The 24,338-nt window shown below is 42.2% G+C and overlaps 1 protein-coding gene across 7 annotated transcripts in view; it reads left to right on the forward strand.

The window, feature by feature from the left end:
* RPS6KA5 (ribosomal protein S6 kinase A5) overlaps positions 1-15,172 on the forward strand; it is a 189,525-nt gene extending 174,353 nt beyond the window's left edge. For all 7 annotated transcript variants that reach the window (XM_055437370.2, XM_088839364.1, XM_088839362.1 and 4 more), the window contains 4 exons: positions 2,070-2,261; positions 9,263-9,422; positions 11,259-11,422; positions 13,314-15,172. In XM_055437370.2, coding sequence (XP_055293345.1) covers positions 2,070-2,261; positions 9,263-9,422; positions 11,259-11,422; positions 13,314-13,553 — 756 coding nt within the window. In that variant the 3' untranslated portion in view covers positions 13,554-15,172. The remainder of the gene's footprint in view (positions 1-2,069; positions 2,262-9,262; positions 9,423-11,258; positions 11,423-13,313) is intronic.
* The last annotated feature ends 9,166 nt before the right edge of the window (positions 15,173-24,338 follow it).

Genomic DNA, 24,338 nt, shown 5'->3' on the forward strand with positions numbered 1-24,338 from the left:
AACACTTGCATAGCTTTGTTCTTATCCGTTAAAAAGATTTTGTTTCAAGTAGGCATTTGAAAAGAAGAACTGTCTCATTATATAGGACATCCTGCTACTGTGATAGTCCTAAACCAACATGTGTTTTGGAGACATGAAAATGTACCTTTGTACTAACATTGTCATAATAAAATGGCTTTCACTTTGACTTTTAAGTGGCTGATTATATTATTTCCAAGCTAAAAGTTTAATCCCTTTCACATTGATAGCATTTTAAGATCTGTTTATGTCTCTTTTGATAGATATTTATGTGGTATTCATATTCTACACAGGCACGATAATTTCTAGGTGGTGAGAATCAAATAAATTTAGAAGCTGGCTGACATTCTTAGTAGGCTGCTTTGTATTTTTCAAACTGATCCCCATATTCTTGAAAGATTGAGAAATTGTATCGAATTAGTTCCTGGCACGGCTTGAGACAAGGACGTACGTGGTTTGCGTGGTGACTTCTGCCACTTGTGACTGTGTACGCCCAGCTCCACTGTGAGAACTGGGAGAGGAGTGAAGAGGGGAATGCCACACCTCCTCCGTTTCAAGATCTGCGAACAAGGGAGTCCTTAGCCAGTCTTGGTATAGGAGACACTGCAGTCCTTTCAAGAGGCTTGCAGGCTCAGTGGGGACAGGCCGGCTGTGCTGCAGCCCGGGGCCATCTGCTGGGCCCTCTGCCAAGTTCTCCTGCCTGAACTCCAGCGTGACTTCAGCTGTGGCGAGGCCTTCCATTGAATTATATTCACATTTAAATTCCATCAAAAATTCAGAATTAAGCATTTAGTATGATAGAAAATTTAAGAAACCCTTTCAGCTAATTTTTTTGGTTTCTTTCCTCCCACTTCATTCATTTTTAACTTTTGAAAGGGGGCCTAGAAGATTTTTTCTCTTTGTATCAGTGAAGCCTTCTATGATATATTTTCTTTGACTTTGAATAATATTAAAAAGCAAATGATGTTCCAGAGCTGGGGGAATAATTTAATGATCAAAAACGCCTACTAGATTTTGTTAGGATGGCTAAAGACACTATAATCAGATTCATTTACTGTGGGTACTAGCTTGATGTACTAATAAAAATGATGATTTGCACACCAGTACAGTTAGATTCTTTAAACAACTGGTAAATACAAAAGTAATCAGGGACTCCTCTGGCAATCCAGTGACTTCTCTGACAGTCCAGTGGTTAAAAGGGGAGCTCCCAGTGCAGGGAGCATGGGTTTGATCCCTGGTTGAGGAACTAAGATCTTGCATGCTGCATGGTGCAGATAAAAAGCAAAACAAAACTAATCAGTAAAAGCTTAGCGATTGAGAAGGCTTGGGAAATGATTCAAAATAACATTTTCTGAATAATAGAGGGATAATCTCCATAAACATCAAAAAATGTTCAAGTATTAACTGTTTTGGAAAAAATATTTCTGAAATGCATGGCTCCACCATGTATTCTTTAATAGGTTTTACTAAATATTGTTAGATATCTATATCTAATATAGTTAATATCTAACTGTTTTGCTAGATATTATATAACTATTTTATTTGACTTCATTCAACAGACAGATATTTGCCAAACCACCTGCTACGTGAGAAAATCATGAGTTAAGATAGAGTTGTTGGCCTCGTGGAATTATGGTCTAATGCGGGTGAACACATTGAACTAATATTGCAGAACTGATAAATGCCAGGAAGGAATAGTAATGGCTAGAAGAAGATATAATAGTGTCCAACTTTAGTTTGGTGACGTCTCTGAAGGAGGGTGGAGGGTTAGACGCCTGAGAGCCAGGTTGGAAGGGAGGTTAGGTGGAAGAAGCAGAAGACAGACACAGCAAAAGATAAAGAAGGGGCTTGACACGCTCGGGAATGCCCCTCGTGACCTGGTAAACTCGAGGTGGTCCAGAAAGCTAGAGCAGAGAGCAGCGGATGCTGGGATCCCGCTCCCAACCTCCGCGTCAGATCTCTGTGTCTGAGTCCAATGTAAATGTTAATAATGTAGCAAAATGCCTCTCCAAGGCCCCTGACATTTTAATGAGAAACTTGGTATCTTGCAGAATTTACTGTTCACTGATGAAAATGACAATTTGGAAATTAAAGTCATTGATTTCGGGTTTGCGCGCCTGAAGCCACCTGATAATCAGCCCCTGAAGACGCCATGTTTCACTCTTCACTACGCTGCCCCAGAGCTCTTGAGTCACAACGGCTATGATGAGTCCTGCGACCTCTGGAGCTTGGGCGTCATTTTGGTGAGTTCGTCTCAGCCACGCCGTTCAGCCCGGTCAGTTCCCTGTGTCCTCTGCGGGTCTCCCTCTGCTGTCTGTCTGTCTGTGTTTACTGGAATATGGTTGCTGTACGCTGCCAGGCTAGTTTCTGCTGCACAGCGAGGTGAGTCAGCTCTGTGTTACGAACAGCACCCCTCCCTCTCACGCCCCCATCCCCCCCAGGTTTCTCTTAAATTCATGAAAACAGTTGGCAAATTGGTTTCTGTACAAACAGTAAAAGGCCTGACTGAAGACTATTTCCCTTTCTTAAAGTTTATATTGGAGAAAATGTAGGAATTTTTATTTTGGTTTATTTGGAATATTTAAGGCAACTGTGTTTTATGTGAATTACAGTTATATATATATGTATTTTTAAAGAAGCAATAGTCTATTTTCATAAGCTATGCATATTAGATATAATATGAAACTAGCAGCGACTCATTAATGAAAAAATATTTAAGAGTATATTCTCTGAGATTGTCAATGCAAAAAGCAATTGAGGAATATCACTTAGGATAAATTAACAAATTAATAAATAAAATTTTAAATATTTATAGTAACTTATAGTAATCATGGTAAGCATGCTTTTCACAAAATCTCCTTGGCAGCCAGGATCAGAAACACAACATGAGCTAGAAAAATCGCAGCATGTTTTCTTTTTCCTCAAAATAGCTTTATTTTTTCGGCGTACAATTTTTAATGCATAATCATGGGGAGAGGTTTTCAGACAATAGAGAAAATACAAGGAACAAGGTGGAATCGCTCGTAATTGCGTCACGCAGAGATGGTGCTGTGTAAGCTCTTCGCCTCTGCCCACCCCTCCCCCATATTACGGATGCTGTATATCTTTCTACACATTTTTCTATATGCTTGTATATATTTTCAGGCTTTTTTTTAACAAACGAGATTATATGATATGTAGTTTGAGTCTCCAGAGTTTAACATTTCTTTACTAATGAGCAGTTAGCATTTTCTAGCCTCTCACTAATTATAAGCTACACAAATGAATATTTTTGATATATGTACTTTCATTGATCTCATATTTCCTTAGACTCGACTCCTAGGAGAAGGATATGTATGTCCTTATTTTGACATATATGCCTGTATTTCCTTCTGGAAGGTTTCCAGATCATGTTCATGTTCATGAATGTATGTGAATACGTTGGATACTATCAATTTCAATCTGAATTAATTCCTATGGTTATTATAATTTGCATGAATTTTCCTTGATGAGTATTCAGTGTGTGCATCTTTTCATGTATTTGAACATTTTAATTTTCTCTTTTATGAATTGCTGTTTATGAGCTTTGCCCACTTTCCCATGGGGAAATTTTTTATATTGAAACTTAAAGCTCTATTAAGGATTTTAATCCTTTGTCAGACATTAACATTGGAAATGTGTTTTCTGTTTTGTCATTTTTTTGAAAACTGTTCACAGTTATATGAGGTTTTAATTTTGTTTTTAGAGAGATTTAAATAAAGAAACTTTTTAAATTTTTATGTTTTAAAGGAGAAATTTGAAAAATTTTTATGTTACAACATAAAAATGAAAAAACATACCTATTAAACCCCTCTAAAAGCAAAATTCAAATATGTTGGGCTTCCCAGGTGGCACTAGAGGTAAAGAACCCGCCTGCCAATGCAGAAGACATAAGAGACATGAGTTTGATACCTGGGTGGGGAAGATCCCCTGGAAGAGGGCATGGCAACCCACTCCAGTGTTCTTGCCTGGAGAATCCCATGGACAGAGGAGCCTAGCAGGCTACGATCCATAGAGTCACAGAGTCGGACCTGACTGAAGAGACTTCACGCAAGATATGTCAGTCTTTTCCTTTATGGTGTTCTGGCTTTGGTGTCAGATTGGCACTCCACCCCCAGCCCAAGATTATGAAAATATCCTCTTAAATTCGCCTCTGGGGTTATATTGTATTTGTATACCTGTGTGCTCCATCTGGGGTTTGTTTTGGTGTCAGTTAGTTTCCCCCAATGGCAGGCAGCTGTCCTTGCAGGATGGTTCTTTTATTTTTAAGCTATAGGTTTTTATTTCAGCAGTTTTAAGTCATCATTTATAACTTGCAAATCAAATTACATATTTATGAGTATGATTTTTATTTTTATTTTTTTATTTTTTTTTGAACAGAGGAAAATCCATGCGTCGAACCTGGACTGGTCACTTATGATAATATACATGCTACAATTCCATTCTCTCCAATCATTCCACCTTCACCCTCTCCCACAGAGTCCCAAAGACTGTTCTAAATGCCTATGTCTCTTTTGCAGTCTCTTATACAGGGTTCAGGTTACCATTTTTCTAAATTCCATATATATGCGTTAATATATGGTATTGGTGTTTTTCTTTCTGGCTTACTTCACTCTGTATAATTGGCTCCAATTTCATCCACCTCATTAAAACTGATTCAAATGCATTCTTTTTGATGGCTGAGAAATACTCCATCGTGTATATGTACCAAAGCTTTCTTATCCATTCATCTGCAGATGGACATCTAGGTTGCTTCCATGTCCTGGCTATTATAAACAGTGCTGCAATGAACATTGGAGTACATGTGTCTCTTTCAATTCTGGTTTCCTTGGTGTGTATGCCCAGGAGTGCGATTGCTGGATCATATGGCAGTTCTATTTCCAGTTTTCTGAGGAATCTCCACACTATTCTCCATAGTGGCTGTACTAGTTTGCATTCCCACCAACAGTGTAAGAGGGTTCCCTTCTCTCCACACCCTCTCCAGCACTTATTGCATGTAGACTTTTGGATAGCAGCCATTCTGACTGGTGTGAAATGGTATCTCATTGTGGTTTTGATTTGCATTTCTCTGATGATGAGGGATGTTGAGCATTTTTTCATGTGTTTATTAGCCATCTTTATGTCTTCTTTGGAGAAATGTCTGTTTAGTTCTTTGGCCCATTTTTTGATTGGGTCACTTAGTTTTCTGGAATTTTTCTGATTTTTAAATAAAAATAAACAGCTAACTTCTGTAGATTTGAGTTTTGTTCAACTTAAACTGATTACAGTAGCACGCTCCTAAAAAATTCATTTAAATAAAAAAGAACCTTTCTTTTTTAGCAATAATACAAGATTACCCCCTTGTAAAAGAGCCTTTATTAAATACAGGCCAAATGTAATTATCATGCTTTTTAAGATTTTAAAAGACATTCTTAGACATGCAGACAGGTATTTTAGAGCCTCCAAATGCCTTGTCTATGGAAATAACCTCGTATAATGGCATGGAGAAAAGCCAGGCTTCTCTCTAGACGTAATTGTCAACTCTTAAACAGGAGCAGGGAACAACAGATTAAACGATACCACCAGTGTATAATCACAGTGTCCAGACTGCGGGAATTCTACGGGACAAACAACCCAGTTACTCCAGCAAATAAGTTGTAAGAAAAACTACCTTGGGAACCTATAGATCAAAAGACACTTAAGAAACGATGTCTGCATTTTACTTTAATTCATTTTACCTTAATTCAAACAAATTCTAATTTTAATTCTGTTTGTTAAATTCAAACTCTGTCATACAAACATGGTTATAATATTATACAGTGTGTATAACACAATTGGGGAAATTTGATTATTGACTGGATATTGGATGATACAAAGGCATTACTGCTAATTGTTTTTAAGTGCAGTCATAGGTTGTGGTTGCGGGATTTTAAAAATCCTTGCCTTTTAGAGATAGATACAAAATGAAATACTGTGTTGGCCAAAAATTTCATTTGAGTTTTTCTGTTACAGCCCATGGAAACCCTAACGAAGTTTGTGGCCATTCCAATATTTACATATGAAAAGCTAAGTTAGCGCCTGCATTAAACTGTCCAAGAAAAAAAAGAATGCCTTGTAAACTTTTCCATATAAATGAGTGCTTCTCTCCAGAGGATCTGCATTTGATCTATCCCATAGTTCCGTCCTTTCCGTTCCGTCGCTCAGTCGTGTCCGACTCTTTGTGACCCCGTGGACTGTAGCCTACCAGGCTTCTCCGTCCATGGGATTCTCCAGGCAAGAATACTGGAGTGGGTTACCATTTCCTTCTCCAGGGGATCTTCCTGACCCAGGGATCGAACCCGGGTCTCCCACATTGGAGGCAGACGCTTTAACCTCTGAGCCACCAGGGAAGCCCATCCCATAGTAGGCAGAAAATTTATTTGGAGTTGTTTGCCTTAGAAATCTGTGACCCTTTGACGTGTTGCCTGTGATGAGCACGAATGTGGATACTTTAATGTGAAGATGACTTGCGTTGTCATCACTGGGTAACACAGACACTTGAGAAAGGCGCGTCGCACCATACTTGTGGCTTGATTGCGACTCGGTGTCCTTCATGGACGAGCAGCTCATGGGAAACATTCAGGACTCTGGTTAACGCTGAGCTCACACGGTGTCTTAGCCTGCTCAGGGTCACCACGGTGAAATACCGCAGACTGGGCGACTTGAACAGCAGGAATTTATTTCACAGTCCTGGAGGCTGGGAGGTCCAGTTCCAGGGTGCCAGCAGGTTGGTATCTGGTGAGGGCTCTCCCCTTTGGTTGCAGACAGAACCTGTTCGTGGTGACCTCACATGGCCTCTCCTCGCCTGAGCTAAGAGTGAGCGGGCCAGCTCCCTGGTGCCTCTGAAAGGGCACCCTTGTGGATGAAGCTCCCCGTGCCCCATCACCTTTACCTCCGTAAAGGCCCTGTCCTCAATTCAGCCACAGTGGGGTGGGTGTGACTTTTCAGCACATGGATTTTTAAATACAGTAATTCAGAGCTTAACAGACAGTGTTTAGAAACTGTAGCATAGGATTATATGCTATTCCATAGGTATGTAGCAGGCCCGTGGGATGGAACATCATAGCGGTTAAAACATATTTCTTCCAAGTGTTTTATTTGGGATTTCATATTTTTTCACTTTATTCAGGATTTCGTATTTTTTCACTTTCTTCTCAAAATTTTATTTAGAAAATTTCAGACCTAGAGAAAATTTGGGAGAATAACACAGTGAACATTTAGCGTGTTGCCGCATTTACTTTTGCTTTCTCCCCAATTCCCTCTTGTGTGTACACGCACAAATACACACACACACATATATCTTTATAGATACTTTCTTATCACAACCTTTGCCAACAGTTTGCAGACACAGATTTATTCTTAACAGAAGTTGATTCCTGGATAGTCAACTAAATTCTAAGATCTTGGAGTTGAGAGGAGCCTAAAGTTGTCTAATTCTAACTCTTCCAGAAAAGGGATCTTTCTACAAAGTCCCTATCACCACTCTCCTTTAAATATTTCCAAAGATGGTGAATTCATCTTTCCACCCAACAGCTTGTTGAATTATTACACAGCAGAGCAAGAAAACTCGAATATAAAGGATACTTTTTTATATTTAGTCATCAATGTATGTGTTAGGAAGTAGGGTAAGATTAAGAAGGGGAGCAGATTTTCAAAAACTGGCAGTATCTACTGAACACGCAGAACAAATGACCCAGCAGTTTCCATCTCGGGGATGCAGCCAACAGGAATGTCTGTTTCTGTACGCCAGAAGAGACGTGCCCAGAGCTGCATACAGAGCCGCAGGCTTCATGGCACCCCAGATTGGAAACAAGTCAAGTGTTTTTCAACAAGAGAAAGATATTTTATTCTGGGTTCCCCCAGAAAGCAGAACCTGAACTGAAACCTTACGTTTTGTCATGTTCCTAAGGACCAGACCTGGTGGCTCAGCTGGTAAAGAGTCCGCCTGCAATGCAGGAGACCTGGGTTCAATCCGTGGGTTGGGAAGACCCCCTGGAGAAGGGAACAGCTACCCACTCCAGTATTCTGGCCTGGAGAATTCCATGGGCTGTATAGTCCATGGGGTTGCAGAGTCGGACGCGACTTTCACTTTCACTGAGGACCAGAATCCCAGGGAGGCAGGAGGGAGGCGGGGAACAGAGGGTGCACCGTGAGTTGCCACCTGCTGTCACCAAGTGGAACTGAGCAGGTGTGCTTGCAGAACAAAGACTTTTAACAGCAGACCGTAAGGATGCAGAAACAGGAAACGCGAATTCTGTGAGTCCTGCACCGACAGGTCCTAGGTATGGGGAACCCAGCACCGACGGACCGCCACTGATTCAGCACAGTCCTCAAGGACAGAACTCCAGACCCACAGGGTCTTGTCCTGAGCTGGTGTCCTCACCGAGCTTTTCATATTCTGACACTGCCCAAGTGAAAGAATGCCAGTCCATCTGACGAGCAGCCCCGATTTCCTTTCTTTTTTCATCAGCTGATCACTGGGATCCCTCCTCAGTGAGGTCATCGGTGTGAGTTAAGGAAGAGGCCTTGGTGCAGCAGAGAGAGGTGGTGTGCACCCATGCACTAACTTGCAGCACCTCTGGACTCCTCAGGTCAATTCTGAGCGTGCCGTGTGCATGGCACGGTGACTGCAGCAGCAGCTTTAGGAGTCAGGGCATCTGCTCGTCCCAGCTCACAGCTTTGTCCAAGCTTCAGGAAGCATTTCAGCTGACTACTCTCACTGGCTCCAGGCATCCTTGCCAGGATGTTGAGTCCTGAGTTTCAGATGAGTGTTTCCGTGGCAATAATTTCTCCATCAGGTCTCATGCCCCACCAACCCACCCTAGTTCAGCATCTTCAGGATCCGTTCTCTTCTGTGTCCCTGGCCCCTCCTGGGCCATTTTAGCCAGGGCCCGCGGTTCCTTTGGGATATGCACATTCCCTTGTTAATGTCATCTTTTGAAATGATTAGATTATCCTTTTTTTATTCTTGTCTTGAATATAGCTATAAGAATGGTTTTAAATCTTGATATCATAATAAGCCATTTCTTTTTATATACAGGTCTGAAATGTATTGGTTGTTTCAGTGATCAAAGTCATGTAATCTTTTAAACTTAGTAATGCTAATTGTAATATTTGAGAAATTATGCTGATGAAGTAATGAAATTACCAGAGTGACTTTGATGGTGATTTTGGCAGACATTCTGTTTTGCTCTTTTTTTCTTGGTAGTATACAATGTTGTCAGGGCAAGTTCCATTTCAGTCTCATGATAAAAGTCTGACATGCACCAGCGCAGTGGAAATCATGAAGAAAATTAAAAAGGGAGATTTCTCCTTTGAAGGAGAAGCCTGGAAGAATGTATCCCAAGAGGCTAAAGATTTGATCCAAGGTAAGAGTCTAATGAAAAATTTTATATGATGTGTAGCGATTAAAGTGGAACCATACCCGTGATACATACATTTGTTTGTGAATTATTCAAGAACCCCTGTGTGTTTAAGGATTCAGGCTACTCTGTTCAGCTTCAGCTTCGTATCAGGACACCCTCTGTCGGCAGTCTCACCCACATTCACAATCACACCTTCAAAGGGAACCGCTTCCTCTTTCCTCTTCTTTCCCCCAGGCACACGATGCTCCTCTTGTTTTCGTGGCCAGGACCCTCGACCTCCCCAACTTCCTCGCCTTCCGCAGCCAGGCCCTGGGTGCTGGGGTTCAGTGTCGCTGCCAGCCGCCCTCCTCCCCATTCTCACGGCTCTCATCTGAGGTCTGGGCATAGCTCTCTCCTAAAAGCCACAGCGTGCTTCCAACTTGCCTACCTGCTCTGGCTCTGTGTGTCTGCCATCCGTTGGCTCAGTGACCTCCCTAATATCCAGGTGCAGTCATATCTATTTTCTGTTACAAGTTCTGCAGGGAATGCCAGTGAGCTTCAGGTCAGACTCCCTAGTGGAGCCTTCACTGCCTGGTTCTGCTTCCTCTGCTTCCTGTCACCCTCACCCCAGCAGCTGTTGTCGTTGCTGTTCAGTCGCTCAGTCGTGCCCAGCTCTTTGCGACCTCATGGACGGCAGCACGCCAGGCCTCCCTGTCCATCACCATCTCCTGGAGTTTGCCCAAACGTATGTCCATCGAGTCAGTGATGCCATCCAACCGTCTCATGCTCTGTTGTCCCCTTCTCCCCCTGCCTTCAACCTTTCTCAGCATCAGAGTCTTTTCCAGTGAGTCGGCTTTTCGCATCAGGTGGCCAGAGTATTGGAGCTTCAGTTTCAGCATCAGTCCTTCCAATGAACACCCAGGACTGATCTCCTTTAGGATGGACTGGCACTGTGCAGAACACCTGAATTCTTCAAATGTGCTGAGTTTTTAGATTCTGTTAGCCTTTACTCTGGAGAAGGCAATGGCAAGCCACTCCAGTACTATTGCCTAGAAAATCCCATGGATGGAGGAGCCTGGTGGGCTGCAGTCCGTGGGGTCGCTAAGGGTCGGACACGACTGAGCGACTTCACTTTCACTTTTCACTTTCCACTTTCACACATTGGAGAAGGAAATGGCAACCCACTCCAGTGTTCTTGCCTGGAGAATCCCAGGGACGGGGGAGCCTGGTGGGCTTCCGTCTATGGGGTCACACAGAGTCAGACACGACTGAAGTGACTTAGCAGCAGCAGCAGCAGCAGCCTTTACTTGTGCTCGTCCTAATTCTGGGGCTCACTTTGTCATCGAGCCCTGCTTACCCCCCAGGACTCATCTCCTGGAAGCCCCCAGGATGCCCACCCCCCCGGTTGGGGAGCCCTTCCCCAGAGCCTGCTGTGCATGTGTCCTTGGACGGGATAAGACCTCACACACCGCTCCTCCCGGAGCCTCCATCTGCACGTTCCCTAACCTGTGGAAGATGTTTGTACATGCGTCAAGTAGATCTCAGCGCTCTTTGTTTGGAGGGGGTTTTCCTGGCCCCTGGTGGGAGTCCTTGTTTCAAGTGGTTATTTTCCCCAGATTGGAATGCCCCACTAGCCTGCAGCCTCCTGGAAACAGGCTACTGTGGGCTTTATTATTAGCAGCCAGTGTTCACCAGGGAATCTCAATGTAGATGAAAATGGAGGTAATTATCTTTGTAGGAGGTTGACGCCATATAGAAACCATCATGTCTTGTGAACATAATTGAGATCTCTGAGGTTGATTTTAAACTATGTTTGAAATGACAGCTCATGAAATAAAAATAACTTATTTATTCCCACAGGACTTCTCACAGTTGATCCAAACAAAAGGCTTAAAATGCCTGACTTGAGATACAATGAATGGCTTCAAGACGGCAGTCAGCTGTCCTCGAATCCTCTGATGACTCCAGACATTCTGGGCTCTTCAGGAGCTGCGGTGCACACTTGTGTGAAGGCCACCTTCCACGTAAGCCTCCGGCTCTGTGCTGCCGGGCGGGTTGGGAAGAGACTGGATGTCCTCACTCTGTAACCTCAGAGGCACACTCTTGGGCAGACAGTTTTTAAGATGGGTTCTTTTAATTTTAGATATGCTTTTATAAATCCCTTCATGACATAAACACATTTCTAAACAGAAAGGGCATAGGGACCAGAGTCACCACAAACCCACAAAATATTTATTTGACGTTTGAGATGGGTCAGTAGTCTGATATTTGAATAGCTGAAGTTTTTCAGTCGGTAAGGAAAGCAGTGTGCATATTATTAGAGCTTTTTCAAAAATGCTATTTTGTTGAAGGTTAGTTGATTTTACAGTGCTGTATTAATTTCTGCTGTACAGCAGACTGATTCAGTTATACATTATATAAATATATACTATATGTTCGTTTTCACATTCTTTTCTATTATGGTTTATCACAGGATATTGAATATAGTTTCCTGTGCTGTACAGTAGGAGCTTGTTGTTTATTGAATTCTATACGTATAGTAATTTGCTTCTGATAAACCAAAACTCCAGTCCATCCCTACCTCTCCCTCCTTCCCTCTTGGCAACCATAAGCCTGTACTAGCACTTTTTTTCTCTCTCAAATAAGCCAAATCACTGTCTGTAGAAACTATAAATAAGCATTAGAATTACGGCACGTGTGAAAGTCTGTCCCTTCAACAGTCATTTTGTGCATAGTTTTATTGTGCTAGAACCTAAGGGATAGGAAGTAAATTAATTAGTATTAAGTAAATATTGTGTACTTGAAAGGCTGAGACTACATAGTAATAAATGTAGATTCTGGCACACTCGTGCCAAACAGCTGCAAGTACATTAAGATAATTGTATAAGGAGCAGTGGAGTTAGAAATAACATTACTTCTGAGAGGATTATCTTGAGGAAGGAGACAGGATAGCATTTCCTCTTGGCTGCAGAAATGGATTAAAAAACTAATGAACTGGGATCTGGTGAGGCGTGAAGAGATTAACTGCAGGCGTTTGCAGATGATCCAGATCTTCTCAGTGGCATGTGAGGCAAGGTTGTCACCTCAGCAATGCCGCCGTCTGAATCTGAGAAAAGCAGAGATGGGCTGCTGGGAGGAGGAAGCCAGGCTGAGGTCCGTGGAGCTCATCTCTGTGTATTATCGTGTCCAGGACGCACCCAGACTGCCCTGACGTGGGCCTGGAGGTCAGGGGCTCTGTGCTGGGACTTTGTGGTTGGAATCTTAAAGTTTAGGAGTGAGATTGCTGACATTCTCCAGGAATTTCTAGTCAGTTAGTGGTTCCTTTAATTGAGAGGTCGCACTCCCCTCTTCAAAAGATTGATTAGAATTGGGACTCCTGGATAGCCTCGCTGGTGGGTTTCAAGAGGGCCCTCAGAAACCTTCCCCATCGACTTCTGTACCCCTCCTGGAGTTGTAGATACAGTGGTTTAAGGACAATGTTCCTAGGGCTTCCCTTGTGGCTCACCTCATACTCAGTAAAGAATCCTCCCACAATCCGGGAGACCTAGGTTCGATTTCTGGGTTGGGAAGATCCCCTGGAGAAGGGAACGGCCACCCACTCCAGTGTTCTGGCCTGGAGAATCCCAGGGACAGGGGAGCCTGGTGGGCTGCCATCAGTGGGGTCGCACAGAGTCGGACACGACTGACGAGACTTAGCAGCAGCAGCATGTCCATTGAGTCAGTGATGCCATCCAACCATCTCATCCTCTGTCATCCCCTTCTCCTCCTGCCTTCGATCTTCCCAGCATCAGGGTCTTTTCCAGGGAGTCGGCTCTTTGCATCAGGTGGCCAGAGCTTCACCATCAGTCCCTCCAGTGAGTGTTTGGGGTTGGTTTCCTTCAGGATGGACTGGTTTGATCTTGTTGTTTTCCGCAGGCCTTCAACAAATATAAGAGAGAGGGGTTCTGCCTTCAGAACGTGGATAAGGCCCCTCTGGCGAAGAGGCGGCGGATGAAGAAGACCAGCACGAGCACGGAGACGCGCAGCAGCTCCAGCGAGAGCTCCCACTCCTCGTCCTCCCACTCGCAGGGCAAGAGCACGCCCACCAGGGCACTGCAGCCCGGCAACCCCGCCGAGGGTGGTGCCCCCGAGAGCCTCTTCCAGTTCTCGGACTGAGCCTGGGGGCCTGGGAACGGAGCCAGGCTCCGCCGTGCCTTCAGCGCCCTCGGCCTGCCCAGAGGCTGGGCTCTGTGTCTGAGAAACCGCATCCCGTTGGTCCCGTTCCATCTGCCCCATAGGGAATTTTTCCAGGAAAACCCAGTTGGTTATCCTCGTCCAGAAGCACCAGGCAGAAATGGGACTGTGAATAGAGCACACAGTATGCTGTCAGTGACCTAGATGACGCCTGCACGACTGTTCGTGAGAGGGCACAGATGTCTCTGCGTCTGAGTGGAGACTGGTGAGGTTTGAGCCGCTGACAGTGTCACAGGGTTGTCAGAGGTCTGCCAGCAAGAGTTTCTAGGACTGTGATGATACCTGTTGCTTCGCCTTGTGGGTATTGTGGGTTTTTAAGAGATAACGCATTCTTTGAACAGTGATTTATCAGCAAAAAAAAAAAAGGTCTAACTGTTTTCCAAAAGATTCTGTCATGAATTTTATGTGTGGTGTATACTTATTTCTTGAGAGAGGATTTTAACTTATTGTTTTTATTTTATGGTTACCTATGACGATAACCTACTATTATTAATCTTTTTCTAAAAAGTGAAAAAAGAGGCCTGAGAAGGTCCCATGCTGTGTACTGGGGGCCGCTCTGAGGTGCATGCTAAGCTATGTGTGCTTTTAATTTTGCACTGCTCTTTCCTGGCAGTTTGTTTTCATGGTTACTGCAGAATGTTAAGGTACATGTCTCTGTTTTAAGTAATATTGCACTTTATAAAAACTATGAATAAAGCAAGCTGTTTTATAAAGTGCACTCTTTAAAGCATATGTACTGTAATTTGCTTTCTTTTTTTCCCATTATGTACTTTAAATTTGTCCTCACATGCCCCTTCTACTTAGGATGCAACATGGAAGGGGCTGTGTTGTATGACGTGATCATTAGCCACTGTGGCACGGATGTGAGGAAAACCTAAATGGAAATCCTGTTGAACACTGTGCTCATTGGTACACTGTGTTGTGCTGCAGTGAGGCTTTTCCTCCTGTAGTCAGATATTATGTACATAATATTTTAGAATCATATCTATGACTTGTTTGGAAGTTTTTCTGTTCAGTTTTCAATCCAGAAAGCATATTTTATAAACTTAGCAGAGCACTTGTATAGCTCAAAAGTTCTGAGTTCATAACCGAAAAGAAGCGCTGTGTGCTGAAGACATTTCACTGAATGATTGCTGCTTTTTAAAATGCGATTGATTTAAAAAAAGGCGATTAATTCATTCCCTATGCAAAAGAAGAAGTGGTAGGATTTGTGTGTTGCATTTTTTTTAAGCCATCACACGAAATGTCAGGACTGAGAAAAATGATTTTTTGCTGTTTACAGGAATCATGTTTAGAAAGGTAATGCCCAATATGTTTATGTTGTCAGTTTTGTTACCAGTAACGGCTTGAGCATTAGTTTGGAATTGGGCATGATATTTATTTATTCCTTTCTGGAGATAATGGCAGCATTAATTTCAGCCAGTTATGAATACTAAACCTTTGCACTCTGTGTAATAGCAGCATATTTATTACTGAACCAATGTACATATTAATAGCACAGGCAGCAAAAATGGCAAATATTAAACTATTTTCAAAATGTATTATCCTGTCCACATTTTTGTTCAACATGATTATTGGAAATAACTTTTATACTTTTCAGTGGCCCAAGTGGCTGCATAATTCTCGAGTCAATGAAAAGTTTGTGCTTCTAGCTTTTGGTCCTTCTTAGTAATGGTGGGAAATCTGAGGTACATTATTACCAGACTCTGAGGCTAATTCACAGACTATGATTCCATCAGGCACAGAGTTAAAATAACCAAGAAAATGTCCGTTCATATCTAAAGGAAGATTGACCATATCTGGAAATGTGTGAGTGAGCTCCATACATTTTTAAAACTGTGCATTCTAGGAGAAAATACTAATAAAGTGTAAACTATAGAGGCTTTGTTGCAAAGGAAAAATGATCCAGAAAGATAGTTGGTATACCCTCATGCCTGATGGCATAAGTGATGCATTGTGAATTTTGGAAATTCATGAGTTTCACCTGCATTTATTACCTTTGCCACGTCTGGAGGACTTGACAAAATGAAATGGTAAACTGGCGGGCAGAACATGAGGCAGGAAAGAAAGCAGTTTATGAGCTGCTGGGCTTCCTGCATAACCTCGAGTGGCCTTGGGGAGCGACCGGGGCAGAGCCCACAGGGCCCGTCCCCACCCTCGCTCCTATAAACCCGCCTGCAGGCCGTCAGTGTGGCACTGTAAAATTCACGAAACTTCCATGTAGTCACACCAAACAACCTGAAACTCACTTCACATGAAAGCGTTAAATGAAAGGACTCATCTTTGGTATTAGGAGAACAGAAGTAGATTGAAGACGAACAAACACGAACAGTGAATTCTCTGTGTGACAGCTTTGGCGAGAGAACCAGTCACCCCTCCCGTCTTCCTTCATCGGTGAGTGTGCAGTGTTCCTGTCATTATGCTCTGATTCTTGCATTCTGCAACCCCGTGGCTGAGAGGCGGGGACGAGAAGGCAGAAGCAGGAGAGGAAAGGCACGCTGAAAAGACAGTTTCTTCTGACTGTTGTGCCAGATCCTGTGCTGAATGAGTCAAATTAGCTGTTTTAAAATTCATTAATTCTTCCAACCCGTTGTAAAATAATAAACCACTGGAGCAGAAAATCAAGTCTCCAGAGTTGATTTCAATATTCTGGTCTGTCTTGGAGTTGCAGATTCACTTACCCATGAAAGACGGCCTTCTGTTTATTTTTTGGTACTACTGCTGATTTCTTAAATATCTGTGATACGCTGGGAACTTAAATAACTGTGTAGATGGCTTTGTGTAAGGTAAGTTATTAAAAAAAAAAAAAACCTACTAGGGTAGCTGTGACTTTTTTTTTAAATAAGAGAATTCCTTTTGTATCTCAGTTTTTTCAACTATGTTCTCAAATAGTTTATACCAGTATACAATTTATTGTCTACTTACTTTACCCTCATTCCAAACACCTGTTATTGTCATATTTGTTAAGAACAGGGTACTAAAACGGTGAAAATTTCTACATTATTGACCTTATATGTCTATGAGACCACCTGATTACTTTGTGTATTCTCCTAATGGTCAGAACATGGTTTGGTAATTGTGTGACCACATTTTTAATATTAAGATCTAAGTAAGTTAAATTCAGATATGCTGCTTACACCACAGCAGTATAATTATAGATGAGTTACTGTAATATAGTGAAATATCTTTTAATTGTTTGAGTTTTGGACCCTCAAATATCTTCCACTAGAACATCCCAATTTCTGGCCTTTAATTTATTTACACCATGCAAGAGTCAACCTTTATTTACTACCTTTATCTGGTATGAAAATGTTATGTGGCAGGCTTTAATGAAATTCAAAAATAGAAATTCAGGGTATTGGCAAACTCAAAGAAAGTAAAGATAGTCATAAAATAACAGATGCGTCAGAGTTTTTAAGTATGATCTATCCAAAGAAAATAGCTGCTTCAGCGGCATAAAGGTTTTATTTGCTATCATGTTAAGTAACTCCAAATTGTGATATTTCTTAGAATGTTTTCCTAAAGGGTAGTTATTTAAATTTTTTTTATATGGGGGAAAAGTGTGTTTTCAGGGACGCAACATTTTTCATCTTCAGAACATTTGCTTGTCTCCTTTCTTACCTTTGAGCTTTCCAGATGTTTCTTCTGAGTCGCTTTCTTTGTGTGCCCAGCTCCCTGTTATGTAATTAGGTAATTAATGCTTTCATTCCCCAAGGCAGTTGTCCACTTTTTAGTTCGTGCATTTGTGAATTAAGCAGGTGTCTGTATTTATATTTACCTGCTATTAGACCAAAGTGAAAGTGGTTCCCCAGTCTGTCTGTCTTGGCGTCTTCATATTAGTACAAAATAGGTACTGCTCGTTGTCAGCCATTTCCTTTCCATTTTTCCTTCTGAGCACGTGGTGAAAGCCTTGCTATTTTGTATCTAGAAGGAGACTTGAATTAAAAGACAGAAATCTTGGTGTTTATTCATCACGCTTAATTTTCCTGCTGTATTTCTGCCAGAATAGGTAGAAGGACATTGTGTGTTATTTTTCTACTTATTAATAGAATAGCATGTAGGCTGTCATAAGGAGTTGAATACTTCAGATCGGTCAAGTAGTATTTAATGCAGCAATTTTTCCCCAGAGCACAGGAAACTGGGATAATTCTGAGCATTATGTGGTTTCCATTAGCCTTTAACGTTGCATGACATTGTTAATTTGTACAGTTTTATAAAATTTGTCTTTTTACTTAAAAAATTAAAATTCCATTTTCAGTCTTGTTCCTTTCCATACAAACAAGAACAGTTTTGATCTTTTAGGTTTTGAAGTCCTCCTATGTAGAAAAAGAAGAATAAAACAAAAGAACAACCCTTCAAAATGTCGTGACTTAGAAAAGGAAATTTAAGTTGTATGCACAGAATGCTGCAGGTTTATTTCCTGGCATTTCTGCTTGTAGATAGTTTGGAAAATTGTTGTTGCTCATGTTTTATTTGTTTTAAAATTCAGTATGATTGAGGAACTTGGCATTCTTAACTGTGGTTTTATTTTTAACTTTGTAAGAGGCTGATCGTGTAAATTTGCCTAGAAAATCCCATGGATGGAGGAGCCTGGTAGGCTGCAGTCCGTGGGGTCGCTAAGGGTCGGACACGACTGAGCGACTTCACTTTCACTTTTCACTTTCACACATTGGAGAAGGAAATGGCAACCCACTCCAGTGTTCTTGCCTGGAGAGTCCCAGGGACGGGGGGGCCTGGTGGGCTTCCATCTATGGGGTCACACAGAGTCGGACACGACTGAAGTGACTTAGCAGCAGCAGCAGATCGTGTAAATGGGCGCTGTTGGGTTGGAGTGGATGTGTGATAATAATCCTTGTTAAAGACCTGTTGCCGTGGTAGACATTTGATTATTCATGACAGTTTATTTTAGGTCCTGTAATGATGCTCAGTCATGTCCGACTCTTTGTGACCCCATGGATATACAGTCCTTGGAATTCTCCAGGCCAGGATACTGGAGTGGGTAGCTCTTCCCATCTCCAAGGGATCTCCCCAACTCAGGGATTGAATCCGCATTGCAGGCGGATTCTTTACCAGCTGAGCCACCAGGGAAGCCCAAGAATACTGGAGCGGGTAGCCTAGCCCTTCTCCAGTGGATCTTCCTGACCCAGGAATCGAACTGGGGACTCCTGCATTTATAGGCGTACTCTTTACCAGCTGAACTACAATGGAAGCCCCAAATATTGGTAAAAGGAAAGATTAAATGCACAGTAACCCTCATACTCTGGTGGATAAGAAGGGGCGTGTAAGGTTCTACATCACATATAAAGTTAATGCTTTCGTACTAAAATTTTGAAAAATACCCTTAAAAACTAGGCTGCATGAATTTTAAAAAAGAAGAGGAAACCGCATTTACTCATACATAAAAGAATTTTTTAAAGGCTGGGATTTTAATTTGAAACTTTTATACTTCTGCCTAAAATGGTAATGCATCTTTAGGTGTGGAACTGAACACTTGTTGAAAATAATCTAAGCTGCAGTAATCTATGTAACTATGTAAATTCTTCCACAACTTTACATAAAGATAAGACTTTTTCTCCCTAGAAAGTAAATGGAAGAAAAAGATGAGAAACATTTTTCCCCCTCAGTTCTATGTGGGCACCCAAGAGTAAAAGTATTAACAACGCTCAAAGGAGCGACGTTCACACCTGCTGCAGCCTGTGCTGTCCTCATTCACTGCAGCACCTGTGCTTTGCTTGCGCTGTTTTTGTTTTCCAGTTCCCTGAAACAGGTACACATTAAGGTATCCCTCAGTTCAGTTCAGTTCAGTTCAGTCGCTCAGTCGTGTCCGACTCTCCGCGACCCCATGAATCACAGCACGCCAGGCCTCCCTGTCCATCACCAACTCCCGGAGTACACTGGTGTTTATTTTCTTAGGCTCCAAAATCACTGCAGATGGTGACTGCAGCCATGAAATTAAAAGACTCTTGCTCCTTGGAAGAAAAGCTACGACCAACCTAGACAGCATTTATTAAAAAGCGGGGATGTTACTTTGACGACAAAGGTCCGTCTAGTCAAGGCTATGGTTTTTCCAGTAATCATGTATGGATGTGAGGGTTGGACTATAGAGAAAGCTGAGCGCCGAAGAATTTATGCTTTTGAACGGTGGTGTTGGAGAAGACTCATGAGAGTCCCTTGGACTGCAAGAAGATCAAGCCAGTCCATCCTAAATGAAATCAGTCCTGAATATTCATTAGAAGGACTGATGCTGAAGTTGAAACTCCAATACTTTGGCCACCTGATGCAAAGAACTGACTCATTGGAAAAGACCCTGATGCCGGGAACGACTGAAGGCAGGAAGAGAAGGGGATGACAGAGGATGAGATGGGTGGATGGCATCACCGACTCAATGGACATGAGTCTGAGCAAGCTCTAGGAGTTGGTGATGGACAGGGAGGCCTGACATGCTGCAGTCCATGGGGTCGCAAAGAGTCGGACACAACTGAACTGAACTGCACTCATCTCACACGCTAGTAAAGTCATGCTCAAAATTCTCCAAGCCAGGCTTCAACAGTATGTGAACCGTGAACTTCCAGATGTTCACGCTGGATTTAGAAAAGGCAGAGGCACCAGAGATCAGATTGCCAACATCCACTGGATCATCGAAAAAGCAAGGGAGATCCAGAAAAATATCTACTTCTGCTTTATTGACTATGCCAAAGCCTTTGATCGTGTGGACTACAACAAACTCTGGAAAATTCTGAAAGAGATGGGAATACCAGACCACCTGACCTGCCTCTTGAGGAATCTGTAGGTCACCCTGCTTATTTAACTTCTATGCAGAGTACATCATGAGGAACGCTGGGCTGGATGAAGCACAAGCTGGAATCAAGATTGCCGGGAGAAATATCAATAACCTCAGATACACAGATGACACCACCCTTATGGCAGAAAGTGAAGAGGAACTAAAGAGCCTCTTGATGAAAGTGAAAGAGTGAAAAAGCTGGCTTTAAGTTCAACATTTAGAAAGCTAAGATCGCGGCATCCTGTCCCATCACTTCATGGCAAATACATGGGGAAACAGTGACAGAGTTTATTTTTCTGGGCTCCAGAATCACTGCAGATGGTGACTGCAGCCATGAAATTAAAAGACGCTTGCTCCTTGGAAGGAAAGTTATGACCAACCTAGACAGCATGTTAAAAAGCAGAGATATTACTTTGCCAACAAAGGTCCGTCTAGTCAAGGCTATGGTTTTCCCAGTGGTCATGTATGGATGTGAGAGTTGGACTGTGAAGAAAGCTGAGCGCAGAAGAATTGATGCTTTTGAACTGTGGTGTTGGAAAAGACTTTTGAGAGTCCCTTGGACTGCAAGGAGATCCAGCCAGCCCATCCTAAAGGAAATCAGTCCTGAATATTCATTGGAAGGACTGATGGTGAAGGTGAAACTCCCAGTACTTTAGCCACCTGATGTGAAGAACTGACTCATTGGAAAAGACCCTGATGCTGGGAAAGTTGAGGGCAGGAGGAGAAGGGGATGACAGAGGATGAGATGGTTGGATGGCATCACCAACTCAATGGACATGAGTTTGAGTGAACTCCGGTAGTTGGTGATGGACAGGGAGGCCTGGCGTGCTGCAGTCCATGGGGTCACAAAGAGTCGGAGACGACTGAACTGAACTGAACACTGGTGTTTCACTCGCTATTTCTTAATATGTTTTGACTAACTTTTATAGGTTATAATTAAGATCAAAGACATAAAGACTTGATTGGGGGAGAGAAGTAAATTTGGGGATGGAAATTGTAAAGGAATAGGACATGATGATGCTCCGTGAGAAAGTGAGCAACCGCACAGCTCTGAGACACAAACATTTGGTATGAACGTGGAGAGGGCTACTGCATAGTGGTGCTATCGATATTTCGGTGACCATATGGATAAACACCTGTTAATAAGTTTGTTTACTGTGTGGGTAAACTTATTTAACATGTTATGTGCAGGCTTTGTAAGGTGGCTGTTTTCCTTCAGGGGGCCCGTTGACAACTCAGGATTTCCTCTGTTTCCCTACCTCTGTCCTTCCAGACTTTTCTTACTGCCTTTTGCTCAGACCCCTGATATTTTGTGGCCAAAAAGATCAGTCAAAATGGAGCGCTAACTCTACATAAGTAGTGATCATAGTTTTAACATCTTTTAATGCAGTGTCATGGAATACCTTTTAATATATTTGTTAGCCATTTGGAAATTGACTCTTGTTAAGTGCCTGTTCAAGTTACTTGTTCATATTTATTGGGTTGTTTGTCTTTTTCCTACTGATTTGCTGGGGTTTGTTATATTTTAGTGATAATGAGGTTTTGGTCTGATATATTATTATAAATATCTGCTCTTTGGTTTGCTTTTCCACTTTCCAAATGGTGACCTTTGATGATCAGAAAGCACTAATTTTTATGAGGTCCAATATACCAATCTTTTCTTTTATAGTTAATGATTTTTGTGTCTTGTTTAATAAAGCTTTACACCAATCTTATGAAAATATTCTTAAATTTTTTTAAAAACTTGTTTTATCACTCACATTGGGCATACAATTAACCTAGTGCTGGCATTTGTATGTGGTGTGAGGAAATAGCCAAAGTTCATTTATTGCTGTAAGAGTATTCACTTGGCCCAGCCCAATATATTGAAAAGCTTGGTGCATTGCAGTTGGAATTGTTAAGTCTTTGTATATGATAATGTAAGACTTCTGACACCTCTGATCTTCTTCCAGATGGTCTTAGCTATTCTTGACCGTTTGAATTTTCATACACATTTTAGTAACAGCTTCTCAGTCTCCCTAAGGGACTGTGTACATGTAAATTAGGGTTTAATTGATACTACATTAAAAATATAGATCAATTTCAGGAGAATTTATATCTTCTCAATTTCGAGTTTGGCGATCCATAAACATGGTATTTCCCTCTACTTACTTAATCTTGAATTTGTCTCAGCAATGTTTTAAGATTTACATGTAGCAGTTAGATTTATTTCTAGTTTTTTTTTTTAATTTCAAGATGTTTGTTTGATGTTTGTATTTTATTTAATTCTTTTTGTTAGCATATAGAAATAAAATTAATTTTTGTATTGTCTTTGCATCCAGCAACCTTACTAAATTCACTTTATAATTCTGTAGATTTTTTTTGTATCTTTTCATGCACTTATACCACCACATCTATTATTTATAGAAGATATGTTGTATATATACATGAAGAGATACTGGAGTGGGTGGTCCTCTTCCAGGGGACTGTCCCACCCCAGGGGTCAGACCTGCGTCTCCCACGTGGGCCGGCGGGCTGCTCTTTGTTCAGCTTTGCTTCCTTTGTGAAGTTTCGGTTTCTCTAGAGAAGGCAGAATGAAGAGAGCTCACCCCCGTGTGCTTCCCTTCTTTTCGGGACCACAGCTCCTCGGGGTCTGCCAGCGTTGGTTTGTTCCTTGATGGCCATAAGCAGATTTTATGTGTTTTATCGAGCTTTCCTAGTTGTTTTCACTGGGAGAGGGTCCCAGTCACCAGCTACTCCACTGTGGCCAAAGCAGAGATCGGGTAACCATCGTTCTGACTCACTGTTGTCGCCTCCCCACAGTGGCTCCTGGCAGTGAGAACTCAGTCGTCACAGGCTCACGTGGGAGGTTGTCACAGGCTCACCCGTGTTCATTTTTTCCTTCATGCACTAGACATTTTTTGAGCTCCTGCTTCAGACCAGGTACTATTTTAGAAACAGGTAATATAAGGGTAAATTAGGTAAGATCTCTGCCTCTTGGCTTCTGTGTCATGCTTGTACTAATTAAAGACTTTTCTTACATGTAGGTGAGAGAAAGATAGACTGAAACCTTTTGGATGACAGCACCGTCCTATTTTACACAAAGCCTGGTGGGCTTCCGTCTATGCGGTCACACAGAGTTGGACACGACTGAAGTGACTTAGCAGCAGCAGCAGCCCTTTAAAAAGTCCTGCTGAGATTCACAGCAGGGTTTGTTCCACCTCAGCAAAGCTAAGACATCATGCTTAATTCTCTACCTGTGAGTTTTCACATCATGCAGACAAGATGAACATGTAAAACACTCAGTTTGAAACGTGATTATATGACAGTTTGAGCTGAAGCTCTAGGAATCGACTTATGGAGAACAAATTTAGCTCTGAGATTAAACCTTTCTGTGGGTGTCACCGTGAGTCTGATAAAGAACCAGCCACCTGTTGTTCTTCACTTCAGTTTTCACAGGCTGCAGAGCGCTCACGAAATGCTCTGAGAGACTGAGAAATGGTGTGGTGTTCTCAGTCTTCCAGAATAGCTTAAATGTCACTGAGAAAAATTTAACCTGGGCACATAGCACTGTTAGGATATTATGGTCAAATAAAAAGGGTTACTCTTCTGTCCTTTGCTGTTCTTTCCTGCTTCAGATATTTTATCTGATGGATTATTTTCTGTCCCAAAGACATGTTCCAGAGATGACCCTTTGTACCTCCAACTACTGCCTCTGGTGATCAGAGGCAGCCGAAGAACTAGAACATCATAACACAGAAGCACTAGAAACTACGGTGCAGTCGGGACAGGCCAAGAATCTTCAGCACCTTGGTTTAGTGTCCTCCGAATCGCAGCCCTTTTAGAGTGGTCTGAGAACCACCAGTTGGGTCCCTTTGCTGTTCATCTGAAACTACCGCAACACTGTTAATCCGCTGTGTGTGCTAAATCACTGTCATGTCTGACTG

This window comes from Moschus berezovskii, chromosome 9, assembly GCF_049115385.1.
Source record: "Moschus berezovskii isolate FMDL1 chromosome 9, NW_MosBer_1.0, whole genome shotgun sequence".
Lineage (NCBI taxonomy): Eukaryota > Metazoa > Chordata > Mammalia > Artiodactyla > Moschidae > Moschus > Moschus berezovskii.